We start from the raw sequence: 15,062 nt of genomic DNA, 5'->3' as shown, positions 1-15,062 counted from the left end.
TTCTTTTTTGAGATCACAAATGAAAAATTTAACCGTCAACTTTTTCCATTTAATGCTATTTTAGGAAAATACATTTTACATACAGTATTACTCTGCTTTTCTTTTCTGTGTTTTTTCTCGCTCTCCATTTTCGTTTGACTTTTGTAAATATTGTCTCTAAAAATATTTTTGTAATTATTGCATAATCAGCTTTATACAGTACCAAACAGTATTTTAGAATTTTGCTGAATAGTTGATATTTAACATATACATATCTTGCCTACAGAATATTTTTCAAATAATTTACTATCGTCAGCATTTAAACTGTTATACTATTATCAGCATTAACCCTAACAGTATTCCAATTTCATGATTATAGCTTAAAATATATTCTTTCAAAAATAATCACAAGGGAGACAACTAGAGGGAAATAGGGAAATAATATTACCCATCTTCCATTCACCCATTAAATAAATATAGATTTGTTATATAAGCTGGTGCAGGGCTCAACCTTAATGACATCACACCACAATTGCTGTCGTAATATAAATTGCCACAGGTAGAGAGCGTCACAGATGACACTATTGTGCCATTGGTAAAACTGCTCAATAATAGCACACTTTTAAAAAATTGCCATTTGCAGGCTTAAAATGACCATCATTGGGCCGTCTCACCCATGGCAATTCTTTTATAAATTGGCGTGGGAGACACATTCTTAAAGGGACATACCCTAGTTTTTAAACACTAAGGCATATTTTTTACTATTGTAGCCATTTTTGACAACTGAAATCATACTTTACTTAGATTTTATGGTTTAGATTATCAATTTCCGTACATTCGAAGTATTTTTGGTCAACTTGGTGTTTTAATATCACAAAATTCATTTCTCATATTTTTAAAAACGTATGTGCATCTGAGAAGTAACAGTTATGGAGTCGAATGTTAGTCTATTTTTAGAGGGTATTTCACCATTTTAAAGTCACAGACTCATGTTTCACTCAATTGTAACATTATCCAATGTGTTACAGGTTTGTAGATTAACTAAACTTAGTGTTAATTTTCACGGGTTGGGTTGGAACTAGGGTATGTCCCTTTAAGTTGGAGCCCTGTGGTGTGTTCTACTAATTTTAAGAAAAGTTCCAGGATTCTTGTATTTATCAATATGGAATAAAATCCTTTGCCTTGTGAAGCTAGACCTATTGAACCTTCTGGATAATAAAATTAAAATATTAATTTGGTTTTTCCAAATAAAAAGAAATATGAATTAATTAAGTATGATTTAATCAAATGAAAAACACATTTGATATTTTGCACGAAACAATTGTTACACCAGCTGTTTAAATAAAAATAAATATCAACCTATTATTAAATTAAATTAAAAATTAATTTAATAGTTTTCTTTAAACAAAATGTATTAATGTTTGTTGCACCGCAGCCTCCCCAGCCCATGTGATAATTTTATTCCAGTAGCCATATTATCATGTTATACAATAAAATTGGACACAGACTTAGGTGGGGCCCTAATTTAGGGGCCTATAGACCCCGCTATTCTGGTAAAGTAATTTTGTCTTTTTATAACCAAACTACATTACATTAATGTTACGTACCCACGCCCTTATTGCAAAATCCTAGATCCACTTTTAAAATTGCATAATATATATATATAATAACAGCGTTGAAAATGAAATATTAACTGTTAAGCAAAACAGGTTTTAGTAACAGATGTAGACTTTTACTGTTACATGTATATATTATAGTAGCATGTAAGTTGTTCCTCATTGTTTTAAGACATATTTAATTTGACGTTTTTATTTCTGTTTGATTTGTTAACAACTTTGTTTTACTTCTGTTACTGTTTGTGTAAATACAGTGTACATAGATACAATGTGTCTGTTGTATTTTGTTTTATCCCAATACAAATATTTTGTGTATTTTATACTCAGTATTTTAATTGTTCTACATTAGGCCATAATATTATTAATAAAACAAATACTGGATTTTCGTCACATAGAAGAAAGGAAATGTTTTATTTAACAACGCACTCAACACATTTTATTTACGGTTATATGGCATCAGGTTATATGGTTAAGGACCACAGATACTGAGAGAGGAAACCAGCTGTCACCACTTCATGGGCTACTCTTTCCGATTAGCAGCAAGGGATCTTTTATATGCACCATCCCAAAGACAGGATAGTACATACCACGGCCTTTGATATACCAGTCGTGGTGCACTGACTGGATTATCCCATAGGAGACAAACTAGATTGCATGATAAAGCTACAGGTATGCACACAAATTCATCTCGGCATCTTAAGGCATTGTGAAAAAAGGTCCAGAAAACTAGGTGTGGGACAGACAGATGGACAGAGAGAGAGACGAAAGAAAGAAAGAAGTGTTTTATGTAACGACGCACTCAACACATTTTATTTACAGTTATATGGCGTCAGACATATGGTTAAGGACCACACAGATTTTGAGAGGAAACCCGCTGTCGCCACTACATGGGCTACTCTTCCGACTGGCAGCAAGGGATCTTTTATTTGCGCTCCCCACAGGCAGGATAGCACAAACCATGGCCTTTGTTGAACCAGTTATGGACCACTGGTCGGTGCAAGTGGTTTACACCTACCCATTGAGCCTTGCGGAGCACTCACCCAAGGTTTGGAGTCAGTATCTCGATTAAAAATCCCATGCCTCGACTGGGATCCGAACCCAGTACCTACCAGCCTGTAGACCGATGGCTTGCCACGACGCCGGTCAGAGAGAGACGAATCCTATTTAATCAGCTATAGTTGGACCAGTAGAGGACTACTAAAAGTTTGTTTTGTTAAAAATTTGTTTTGTTTAACAACACCACTGGAGCACATCAATTAATTAATCATCAGCTATTGGATGTCAAACATTTGGTAATTCTGACTCGTAGTCATCAGAGGAAACCCATTACATTTTTTTCTAATACAGAAAGGGATCTTTTATATGCACTTTACCACAGACAGGAAAACACACACCACAGCCTTTGTCCAGTTAATTGTGGTGCACTAGTTGGAATGAGAAAAAAAAACCAATCAGCTGAATGGGTCCACCGAGGTGGTTCGATTCTGCAATGCAAGCACCTTAAGCGAACACTTAACCGACGGAGCTACATTTGTAAATCCCACCCCTCGTTTTGTTTAACAACGTACACCACTATATAAGACATTGATTTATTAATTATCGGTTATCGGATGTCAAAACATTTGGTAATTTGACATATACAAAATTAACGTAGTCTTAGAGAGGAAACATGCTACATTTTTCCATTAATAGCAAGGGATCTTTTATATGCATCATCCCACAGACAGGATAGCACATACCAAAGCCTTTGAAATATCAGTCTTAGTGCACTGGCTGGAAGGAGGAAATGTTTTATTTAACGATGCACTAAACATTTTATTTACGGTCATATGGCATTGGACTTATGGTTGAGCACCACACATATATTGAGAGGAAACCCGCTGTCACCACTTCATGGGTTATGTCCTGCCCCCTGGGGGCATAATTTCACAACCAATTGAGTGTTCTTGTGACGAAAAGATAAGAAAGAATTGATGCAAAAACGAAGAATTTTCAGAAAAGAAATGTTTTATTTAACACATACCACACAACATATTTTTTTATTGTTATATAACATCAAACATGCAATGTACAGGTATATGGTTAAGATTCACACAGGAAGGAAATGTTTTATTTAATGACGCACTCAACACATTTTATTTAAGGTTATATGGCGTCGGACATATGGTGAAGGACCACAGTTATTGAGAGAGGAAACCTGCTGTCACCACTTCATGGGCTTAGCAGCAAGGGATCTTTTATATGAATTGCTATGGGTGAAACTGCCCACTGACGGCAATTGTGAGCCTGCCGTAATTTGACAGTTTTCTTAAAAGGTTATTTTGCTGTATGTAGACCTATTTCAAATGTGAAAATATTAATATTGACATACATTGTGTATTATATACACCAGGTGTATACATTTGTGCCATTGTTGAGGAGCTTTACCAATGGCACAAAAGTGCCATCGGTGGAGATCTCTACCTACTTAGGTTATATCTCAATGACGGCAATTAAGTTCGAGCCCTGTATTTCTTAGTCAATAAAACTTTATACATTGCCGCCTTATTAAATTTTTTGTTAATAAAGTCTGCTTAAGGTTTACTTCCCTAATATTTTCGTTATGCATTACCATCATATAAATATTTTTTTTAAGGATAAACACTTTGTGCATCACTAGTATAATCGTCAGCAAAATCTGCAAGTTCTTCATCATATTTGATACACATTGACACCATATTTGTCGGTGAAATCGGTCTCGCTCAGTTTATTTGTTAGTGATAAATACTTTATACAATGCAAGATTTCGCCATCATATTTGTCCGCAAAATCTGGCTTTCTGAATTTTTTTACTTCTTCATCATATTTGTTAGTGATAAATACTTTACACATCACCACCATATTCAGGGGACAATATTTCAAAATCTTAGGTAACCGGAATTCAGTTCACGTGAGTTTTATTCAGGTAACCGATTACGTGAATATAGTTCTCGTAACCGATGAGTTAGGCCTACCTAATCCTAAAACACTTGAACTACGGTTCTGTGCTACAATGGTGGTTCAAATGTATTTAAAAACAAACTGATTTTCTCTTTTATTACTGATATATGGTACTTTTAATATTAGAATGTAATTGTTCACCACGTAACTGGTGGTTCTCGTGATTTTAAAGTTGCGTAACCGACAGGCGAACAGAACAACAGTTCTCGTGAAATATTGTGCCCTGCATATTTAAAAGCAAAATCTGCTTCACTGATAAGAAACAGAAAACTTCTTTCTCTTGTTAGATATATTTTTAAACAACTATAGTATAATAAATGGTATATGACCACTCTAGTAGTACAGGGAAAGAATGAAATGTTTTATTTAACGACGCACTCAACACATTTTATTTACAGTTATATGGCATCGGACATATTGTTAAGGACCACACAGATACTGAGAGGAAACCACCCACTGTCGCCACTTCATGGGCTACTCTTTCCAATTAGCAGCAAGGGATCTTTTATTTGCACTTCCCACAGGCAGGATACCACAAACCATGGCCTTTGTTGAACCAGTTATGGATCACTGGTTGGTGCAAGTGGTTTACACCTATCCATTGAGCCTTGCAGAGCACTCACTCAGGGTTTGGAGTCAGTATCTAGATTAAAAATCCCATGCCTCGACTGGGATACGAAACCAGTACCTACTAGCCTGTAGACCGATGGCCTAACCACGCCACCACTGAAGCCAGTAGTAGTACTGTGTCACGATTCGTTACGCACGTTTCAGATATCGCTACACAATTAAAAAAAAATAAACAGTAGTTGCTAATCAATTTTTAATTGACTAGAAATATCACTAATCAACATTTTGAAAACAAGATATTCTCTGGTAGTTTTCTCTATTTATGAATGCATTATCACCATATTTGTCAGTAAAATCTGACTCGCTGATAAGAAAACAAATACTGCTTTTGCTTATTACACATGTTTTTCAAACAACTCATTGTAAGATAAATGGCATCCAACAGCCACTCAAGCAATATTAGGTTCAGACTGTCAACTGCCAAGACAGAGTTGGCCAACTTGACGGTTGAGTTGTAATTTTCGCATATCTTGACTTATTATTGGTGCATTCAAGAATCGAGTTGTAAGAGTGCTCAGACTAGCAAATGGACAGTCGTAGAAGTCGTGACAGCAGAAAGTTGGCCAACTTTGTGCTGCTAGTTGGTAGTCTGAGATTAGCCTAAGTACATTGTACATTGTATTGTCATTTATTTATAATCGCCATATTTGTTAGTGAAATCTGCCTCACTGAGTTTTAAGTTCCTTTATAAGGATTGTCTTTGAGAGAACACCAGCCTCCTGCAGTATCTTCCACCTCTGAGAGAGTCTCTGTGTTGTAGAACAAGCAGCGTCTCAGATGGATAGCAAGTGTTCTCTTATTTATGCATCATCACCATATTTGTCGGTGAAATCTACCTCACTGAGTTTTAATTCTTTTATAAGGATTGTTTTTGAGAGAACACCAGCCTCCTGCAGTATCTTCCATCTCACAGATGAATAGCCAGTGTTCTCTATTTACGCATCATCACCATATTTGTCAGTGAAATCTGCCTCACTGAGTTTAAGTTCCTTTATAAGGATTGTCTTTGAGAGGACGCCAGCCTCCTGCAGTATCTTCCACCTCTGAGAGAGTCTCTCTGTGCTGTAGTACAGCAGCGTTGGATGCATCTGGATGTCCTCTGACCTAAGACCCATGTGGTCCATCAGCACGTCCAGGACGTGCTTCAGTCTCCGGGCATTCATCACCTTGATTTCCTTGGCCTTCCTCACCAGCACCTCATACTGGTGCTCATCCAGGGCCATCCTGTGCATGAGGTACTGCTTCCTGTCGGAGTGAGGTCCCAGAGCTTCCTTCTCTTCCATCCAGAGGGGAATCACAGACTCGATGTTTTCGTCCGATGATGTCAGAATGAACACCATGTGCGCCTTCAGGAGCAGTCCCAGATCAGACATGCGTCGGAGTCTCTTGCTGGCCAGATGTATCGAAGCCATGAGGACTCCCGGATTCTGTCGTATCTCCTCTAGAGAGAACCCGTAGGACACAAGCAGTTCAACTAAAGTGGTCAACTGTGATGGCTTCTTCGTAAGCAGGTGGTGGTTTCCTTTCTCTGCCAGTGCCTTTAACTCCGGCTCGCTGCACCCCAAGAGTGCAGCCACGTAGCTGTCTCTGGATGGGTGTCCCTCGATCAGAGAAGCCTCCTTCAGCATCTGATCCATGTAAATTCTGTACCTCCACCTGGACAGATTTGCCGGACGCAACAAGGAACTGATCTTTCTAATCTTTGCCATCTCTTCTAGTCTTTGGGCCAGCTCTGCCATTGACTTGTAGAAGATCCCCGTATAACTTAACACATCATGAATGCTGTAGCCATAGCGTATGACCAGTCTCATCCTCTCGGATACGTCCTTGACCTTGAAGGATGTTACAATACGCGTGTCCCGTCGAACCATGTCTTCAATCAAGGAGACATCACATTTGAATATCGATGCAAAATGGACGATTGTGTCATGATATAGTTCAACAACGTTATCAATTTCTTCGACATACCGTTTCGGAATTCGCTTGTATGGGGAAAAGTATGCAAGTTCTTTCTTGTCTACATGTGCCCATCGATTTTGGTAACAGCTGCATCTTGATCTCAGGACATGGGAGTCATAGATGGTGTATTTTAAACAAGAGACACCAGCGTATGTTCTGCTTCCATGGAGCAGCCTCTGAATCAAGAGCTGTGACGAAAGTTGCTGACACAGGCGTGAGATGGTCTGGAAACAAACCAGTCCCATGACATCAGTCCAAATGCTGCTACAAGCCAACTGTAAACTGCAGAGTTCTCTATAACACAGGGTACAAAGTCAACAAGGAATATTAATCCATTAACAATTTCAGAGTTTAGTAGTGTACAAAGTTAATGAGGAGTATGATCCATTATGGATTTCGGAATTCAGAACACTACAGTTAAGCAGAATTTAATCCGTTATGGATTTCAGAATTCAGAACACTACAGTCCAGCAGAATGTAATCCATTATGGATTTTGGAATTTAGAACACTACATCCCAGCAGAATTTAATCCATTATGGATTTCAGAATTTAGAACACTAATGTCCCGCAGAATTTAATCCATTATGGATTTCAGAATTTAGAACACTACAGTCCAGCAGAATTTAATCCATTATAAATGGATTTCGGAATTCAGTGACCTCAACCTTTCAATATATAATTCTTAAAAGTAAAACAGCCTCTAAATTGTTTTGCATCCAAATATAGTAGAGATAATGTACAGTTTTGTTCCGACTGTATTGTAATTTGTATCCGATACACGCACACACATTTTGTGCATTATAGAGTAAGGTTAAATTGCATTCTGATGCTGTCCATTAAAGTTCTGTTCATAACGAAGTAGTGCATTAACACATGTGCTTCATTACATTACTGACTTTTAACCAAATAGTCCATGTGCAAGAATTGTAGTAGTATATGTGAGCAGTCCACGTCAATAATAACCTCTTCCATGAAGGCTGTGTTTAATTCATGTTCTTTTTTCCCAAATCTGTCAGCAGCATCAAAACTGGAATCACAGTCTGAAACAAAAAACACAAAAAAACTTAAACTGTGGTGGGAAATACATGTAAACATGCATGATATCAAAAGGACCATATTTGGGGAACCATACACAGAAAAAAGATTTTCCATTTTTACTTATATACATGTATTACATAGACAATTAAAGACAACAAGCACTCTAAGAGTACTGCTAAAGCATTGCATATCCCCTACCGGGCCCAACACATTTTCTTATCTCCTAAGTTCATGGGCCATAACTCTGTCAAAAATGGGTAATTTGCTATAAAAGTCAAACTTGATCTGTGAAGCACAGCAAAAATAAAGTCCGGAAAAACTATGTGGGGCAGACAGACAGACAGACAGACAGACAGACAGAAGGAAACCTATAGTCTCCTCAGGTTGGTCTCGTAGGGGACCAAGAAGTTCACAGTATCCTGTCTGTGGGATTGTGCAAATATAAAATATCCCTTGCTACTAATGGAAAAATAGAGTGGGTTTCCTCTCCAAGATTATATGTCAAAATTACCAAATGTTTGACATTAAAGAGACATTCCTGAGTTTGCTGCATTGTAAGATGTTTCCGACTAATAAACTATTTCTATCATTAAACTTACATATTAAACATATTTTCTTGTTTAGTATATCAGTATCTGTATATTCAATGTGTTTCTGGCCATCTTAATATTTGTAAGAAGCCTGAACTGGATTTTGTCTTAAAATAATTTTGTACGTACGAACAAAAATTATTCTAGGAAATAAAATGAAATTTAACCTATTACAAATATTAGATAGATCAGGAACACGTTTAATATACAGCCACTAATATTTTATGCAAATATGTATATTTGATATTTAATTACAATCGTTAAAAAGTCTATGTTAGTTGATAACATCTTAAAAATTGCAGCAAACTCAGGAATGTCCCTTTAAATAGCCGATACGGGCCTCGCTGATGTTGTGGTTAAGCCATTGGACATAAGGCTGGTAGGTACGGGGTTCGACTCCCACCCAAAGCGAGTTTTAACAACTCATTTGGTAGGTGTAAGCCACTACATTCTCTTCTCTCTCACTAACCACTAACAACTAACCCACTGTCCTATAACAGACAGACCAGATAGCTGAGAGGGAAAGAGTTCGACCCGTACCCCTCTATATCAAAGGCTCTAAAGACTTAACCTTAACCCTATTCCTAAAACTACCCTAACCACTGAAAGGGGGGTACGGGTTGAACTCATGCCCATATAAGGCATATTAAAGCATACTATTATAATTACTAATTGATAAATTAAAACAAAACATGTACGAGTAGGGGATCCTAAGTACATGTAGTTTTGTTTCGATTTCTGCCAGTCATAATAAATCATTTTGTTTGGTAGTGATCTCCCTTTAACCTGACACAGTGAAAATGAAACTTGTCCGTAACGAGAATCCTTCATTCCTTGCCCTGGTTCACATTTTACTGACGTTCTATTAATTTCGATCCTAAAATTATACAGCTGACAAAGTAAAAGAAACAACTCCACCTATAAAGCTGTCATGTAATATTGATTTCAGTGTTTCGTATCGTGTAAACATATGCATAAACAAAATAAATAATACCTACAAACATTTTCCTAGGCTAGACGTGATCACGAAAACTATACATGGGTTATTTCCCTTTAATGAATTCACACATGTGAAATCACATTTCTACCAGTAGTTTTGTGTTTTTGTACAAGCGTAATTTCCTCCAATTCATCCCCCACCTCCACCCTCATCCCACTCACTTCCTACGTGCGCTTTAGCAGGGGCAGCTGCATTAAAATAATAATAATAATAATAATAATAATAATAATAATAATAATAATAATAATAATAATAAAATAAAATAAAAATGTTCTATGAAGGGGATTCTTAAAGTGGCACCTACAGTATTCTAAAGTACACCACAAGTATTATATTGAGGATTAGCCCGAGTATTTCCATCAGTCAGAGACCAACCTATGTCTTTTTTTGGCAATTCCTGACTACCAGACGGTAGGCAACGAGTCCCGCTCTAACAACAATCCTATGTTTGACGTCAAATACCTTACATCATCATTTTTCGAGTTAAGTGATACCCACTAATACACTTATACAGAAAGAAACCCGACAGCACTCACATTCAGCTACGCTTCGTGACACTCCGTCGCAAACAATTGCAAAGCTCGGCGATCTATTTTACGTAGACACGTGATCGCGCACTGGGCGACCGCCTTGTGCAGCACAGGGGCCGTCTCATATCAAGCGAAGTTACAAATAGAAGAGTGGCTACCGCAGTCATTAAACCAAAACAAACAATTACACATTATTGATTCCATTTTGAATTTGAAGGATACATTGGGTGTTATCGAGGATACTATGTGCTACGTACTTCCTCTTAAAAGATAAGTAAGTAATTTAATTTGATTATTTTATATTATCATTAGTACAGTAGTATGTGTGTGTGGGTTTTTTTTTCTTCAACAATTACGTAACGCTTTTTGAGGGGATGGGGTATCATAAATGTAATTAAGGGGAAGGATGTTTGTACTGCAAAATCAAAATTGAATCGGTGCATAGCTCTTCGATCTCCTTAAAGTGGTTTTGTTCAACGACACCACTAGTATTAATTAATCACTAGCTATTGGATGTCAAACATTTGGTAACTCTGATATGATATTGGAGAAGATTTAGCAATGGATCTTTTATATTCCCACAGGCCACTGACCAGTTCTGGTGCATTAGTTGGAACGACAAAGAAATCAATTGCATCTTGTTCGATCACGCGAACACTCAAACGACTGAGCTGAAAACCCACTCCCTTATGGAAATGACTCAAATGTTGTGGTGTAATATCCCAAAAAGAAAAATAAAGAAGAAAAAAGGCGGTAAGATACTAGTAAATTAAGTAATCAGTTTTGGGTTGGTTGTAAGTATTCTGTTTGCTTAATAACTAATTTCATATGAACGATCGTTTTATCCAAGCAAAATAAATCACATATATTATGTGGGAATTAACCTACGTAGAACACAGTGTGTGTTTTCAAACAACTGAACAAAGACCGATTCTGTAACACAATACTCAATGATCAGTTGTAGACAGGAGTTCCGTCATAGTAGACAAGCTGACGCTGATGAGTTTCGCCGTTGGCATGTATGGCCACAAATGAAGGTCCCGATGCGGGAATTAACCTGCTTATATCAGTTTGATGTTCAATGTACCACGCTGATCAAGGCCACAAACTGTACTGTGTGTGGGAGTTTTAAAAAAAGGTTTAGAACTTTTTTCAGCGTAGTGTGTGTGTGTGTACCCATCGATACGCATTGGCAGTTAACAGTGTGATATTTGTCGCTGATTTACAAGTTCTTTTTGATGTGTTTGTTTATGAAAATATGATATGAGTATAACTGCTGCACAAGCGCCCAGTGCGCGATCACGTGGTCTACGTGAAATAGATCGCCGAGCTTGTCAATTGTTGCGACGGAGTGTGTGAATGTGTGTGTATTAGTGATTAATATGTGGATGTGATTGATGTAAAGGTATTTGTCGTTCAAACTAGGATTGTTGTGGTATTAGAGCGGACTCGTTGCCTACCGTCTGGTAGTCAAGAATGCCAAAAAAAGACATAGGTTGGTCTCTGACTGTATGAGAGCGTGTTTATGTCCAATGTGTCTAGCGCTCTTACAGTCAGAGTGTGTGTTGAAATTCAGCGGAGGGGCACGCACTCCAGCTCCTTCCCTTTTGGATCCCAGTTTTTCCCCACTGGTTCAGTGTGTGGGTGTTGTCATCGAAGTGTCCCGAACAAATGTGTGTGTGTGTGTGTGTGTGTGTGCGCATGTGTATGTATGTGTGTGTGTGTGTGTGTGTGTGTGTGCAGTGTCATACATATGTGTGTATGCGCGCGCGCGTGTGTGTATACACGCATGCGTGTGTGTGTGTCTGTATGTGTGTGTGTGTGTATGCGCGCATGTGTGTGTGTGTGTATGCGCACGTGTGTGTATGTGTGTGTGTATGCGCGCATGTGTGTGTGTGTGTCAGTGTGTTTGTGTGTGCGTGTTTGTGTGTGTGTGTGCGTGTGCGTGTGCGTGCGTGTGTGTGGATCAACTATTTAGGTCTCTCTCTCTCTCTCTCTCTCTCTCTCTCTCTCTCTCTCTCTCTCTCTCTCTCTCTCTCTCTCTCTCTCTCTCTCTCTCTCTCTTTCTCTTTCATTTTCATATATCATTATATACTTTCATTTACTCTAGATACTTGTTAAAATCCAGGTCCTTGTGAATATATTTGTGACGGTACATGCTCTTAATTTTGTTTTCGCCTGTGGCGATATTAATTGTTTTAGAAGGCCGTGTGCAGTTCCAAATTGCACTTAACCAGGTGGGCAACTTGTTACGTAATACTTCTGCGCGACGGTCCTCGATCGGTACGCCTAATACACACCCAGAGTAGGTGTGGAGGCCATGTGGCTAGTAGTTACGTAATATCTCCGGTAGTGCTGTTTATGGCCAGGGGATTGCTCGCGGTTGGCGACAGCCAGTCTGGCGATCTAAGAGACAGATATGCCGTCTTGGTCGCTGTGGGAATTCAGATGATACGCGAGGTACCGCCTTGTACCCGCAGGCGATATTCTGATTTTATAATAAATAGCTAGGGTTTAGAGATATCTGGGAGAAGCAAAAAGGACAGAACGATAGGAAGGTATCCCGGGGGAACGTTAGTCCGGTTGGACTTTGGTAAATATTTTATTTCTGCTCTGTTGTATAACCTTGATGTGATTGATGTGACTTTTAAATATTTTAATACTGTATTATACCAATATTCTCTAAACAGTGTCTTCGGTCATCTGACGAAGTAAATCGTAGACTTTTTGTTCTAACATTATACGAGTATTTGGTAATATAAAGCTTAGCCGGTCATCCTAGAAGACATAGGTAAATTGTAGGTTATTGTCTTTATTGTGATAGGTACCAGTATTAATTCTGTGTTACAAGGTTACTGAATGAGTAGTTAAGGGTTAATTAAAAATTAACCAGTTAGGAATAGTGTTGTAATTCCTTTAATAATTAAGTTCCCCTAGAAGCGTTTCTCAATTATCACACGTGTGGGTGTTGTGTCACGGCGAAGTGATTAGCATATAGTGTAAACTAGACACCTAGAGATTAACTAATTAAGTGATCAGTTCTGGGTTGTTATTATTGTTGTTATTAATTAACTACTGCGGCAGTACATTTGTCAGCGTAGGTTAATACAGATTCCAAAGTGTATTGTGTTTTGTTGTGTTTTCTAGTGAACTAAACATGCTATAATAATATATACTTTATATAAGATCGTATCTCTGATCATACCTAGACGAGCCATACTAGGGTTTAACCGCCTGTTACAGAGAGATCTAATAGATATACAGTTAGGAGAGATATTTGGACAATCGTGTTTTATTCAGTTACGGGTTTTATAGAATCCCCGTGACAATATTATTTTAATTAAGTCTGCCTATAAAGTAGTAACTACATTGTGTGTGTATAAATTATATATAAAATTACTGTAACAACCCATGTCTTCTCCCTTTGCATGGGTTGATATGTGTCAACAAGGGAATGGTCAAGAAAAAATAAACAGTTATTAATTTTAAAAACAAAACACACAAACAAACAAAAAAACTATTTAGGTATGTAGTGAGTACATGTTCTAGTGCAGGAGTGGTTGTACAAGCCATTTATTATTTTTTATTCAATAGGCCTAGGATAGGAAAACAAAACAAGAAAGACAGAAACCCACACACATTTTCATCTTTTATTCCTACGGGCTTGCAAAATGTGTGGTTTATTATTAACTGTATATACAGTACTATTCCTGTTCAATTATTTAGACCCAAAGTTTTTTGCAAATGTTACGTTTATTTCCTATTCGATATTTGTTTTCTTTGCATTTACATGAAAACAAACCCAAACCCCGACAGGTTTTATATACAAATCATCATATAAAATGCACGAAGTTGACTTAATTCCACTTTTTAAAAATCTCTGTGTCTTTTGAATGCACGTTATTTCTCCTATAAATAACTACGGTCATTTGCATATCAAAACATTGGGATCTGAGGCTACGTGAAGGCCATTATAGCTTGTTTCACTAAATCAAGGTTATTATTGTTTTGCAGTGTGTAACAGCATTGTCTAATCTTTCCGTTAAACATAGATGTAAACAAACAGAACATGTAACCCTTTCTTGTAGGTGCATTATATTTAATAAATTTAGCTAATGTATTATGTATTTTTATTTTATTATATCAATTATATATTAGCATACCATACCTAACCTAACACAACTGAGGTGTAGCACAGTAATAAACACAAATCACGTCACACACCGCAGGAATGTGCTTTCCAAATTTATAAATAAATTTAAGCAGGGCCGGACCCAGAAGACCGGGGGGGGGGGATAAAATGTCAAAGGCCACCAACATCAAATAATAATAAAAATGTTATTTAATTTGCCTCTAAATTGGGAACTCATACATATATATATATATATATATATATATATATAGTATTTAGGGTGGTGCTAGGGGCTGGGGTTTGGGGGTTGGGTGTTATATTTGTAATGCGAAAAACCAAAGGGCTATTGTTCGGACTCGTATGGGTTCAACCACTTTTTCATCTCGCAGACATAGCCCTGAATGTTCAAAATACGATAGCATTGCTTGGTCAATAACATCATTATTTCGATCTATGACTGCACGTGCTATTGTAGCAATGTGTAAACCACGTGAAATACAAGTTAGGTAGGGTATATAAATTCATTGAAAATGTATTAGTCGACATTCTTGTTATTGTTATTTGAGGAAAAATATGGGTAAATCGAAAAACACTTCAGTTGATGTAAA

The 15,062-nt window shown here is 37.4% G+C and overlaps 1 protein-coding gene across 1 annotated transcript; it reads right to left on the bottom strand.

Annotated features, from left to right (window-relative positions):
• Window positions 1-5,174: 5,174 nt before the first annotated feature.
• On the bottom strand, window positions 5,175-9,880 carry LOC121377074. Its single transcript, XM_041504936.1, has 2 exons — window positions 9,791-9,880; window positions 5,175-8,204 (listed from the first exon to the last, which is right to left on the bottom strand). The coding sequence occupies exon 2, from the start codon at window positions 7,406-7,408 to the stop codon at window positions 6,140-6,142; it is 1,269 nt and encodes a 422-aa protein (XP_041360870.1). The 5' UTR covers window positions 7,409-8,204; window positions 9,791-9,880; the 3' UTR covers window positions 5,175-6,139.
• Window positions 9,881-15,062: the final 5,182 nt, after the last annotated feature.

This window comes from Gigantopelta aegis, chromosome 7 (assembly GCF_016097555.1).
Source record: "Gigantopelta aegis isolate Gae_Host chromosome 7, Gae_host_genome, whole genome shotgun sequence".
NCBI classification, from domain to species: Eukaryota; Metazoa; Mollusca; class Gastropoda; order Neomphalida; family Peltospiridae; genus Gigantopelta; species Gigantopelta aegis.
The sequence above is the reverse complement of the archived record's forward strand: the minus strand, read 5'-3'. Positions and strand labels throughout refer to the sequence as shown.

Coding starts and splice junctions, on each gene's coding strand:
- LOC121377074 (XM_041504936.1), bottom strand. CDS start 7,408: ATGGGACTGGTTTGTTTCCAGACCATCTCACGCCTGTGTCAGCAACTT.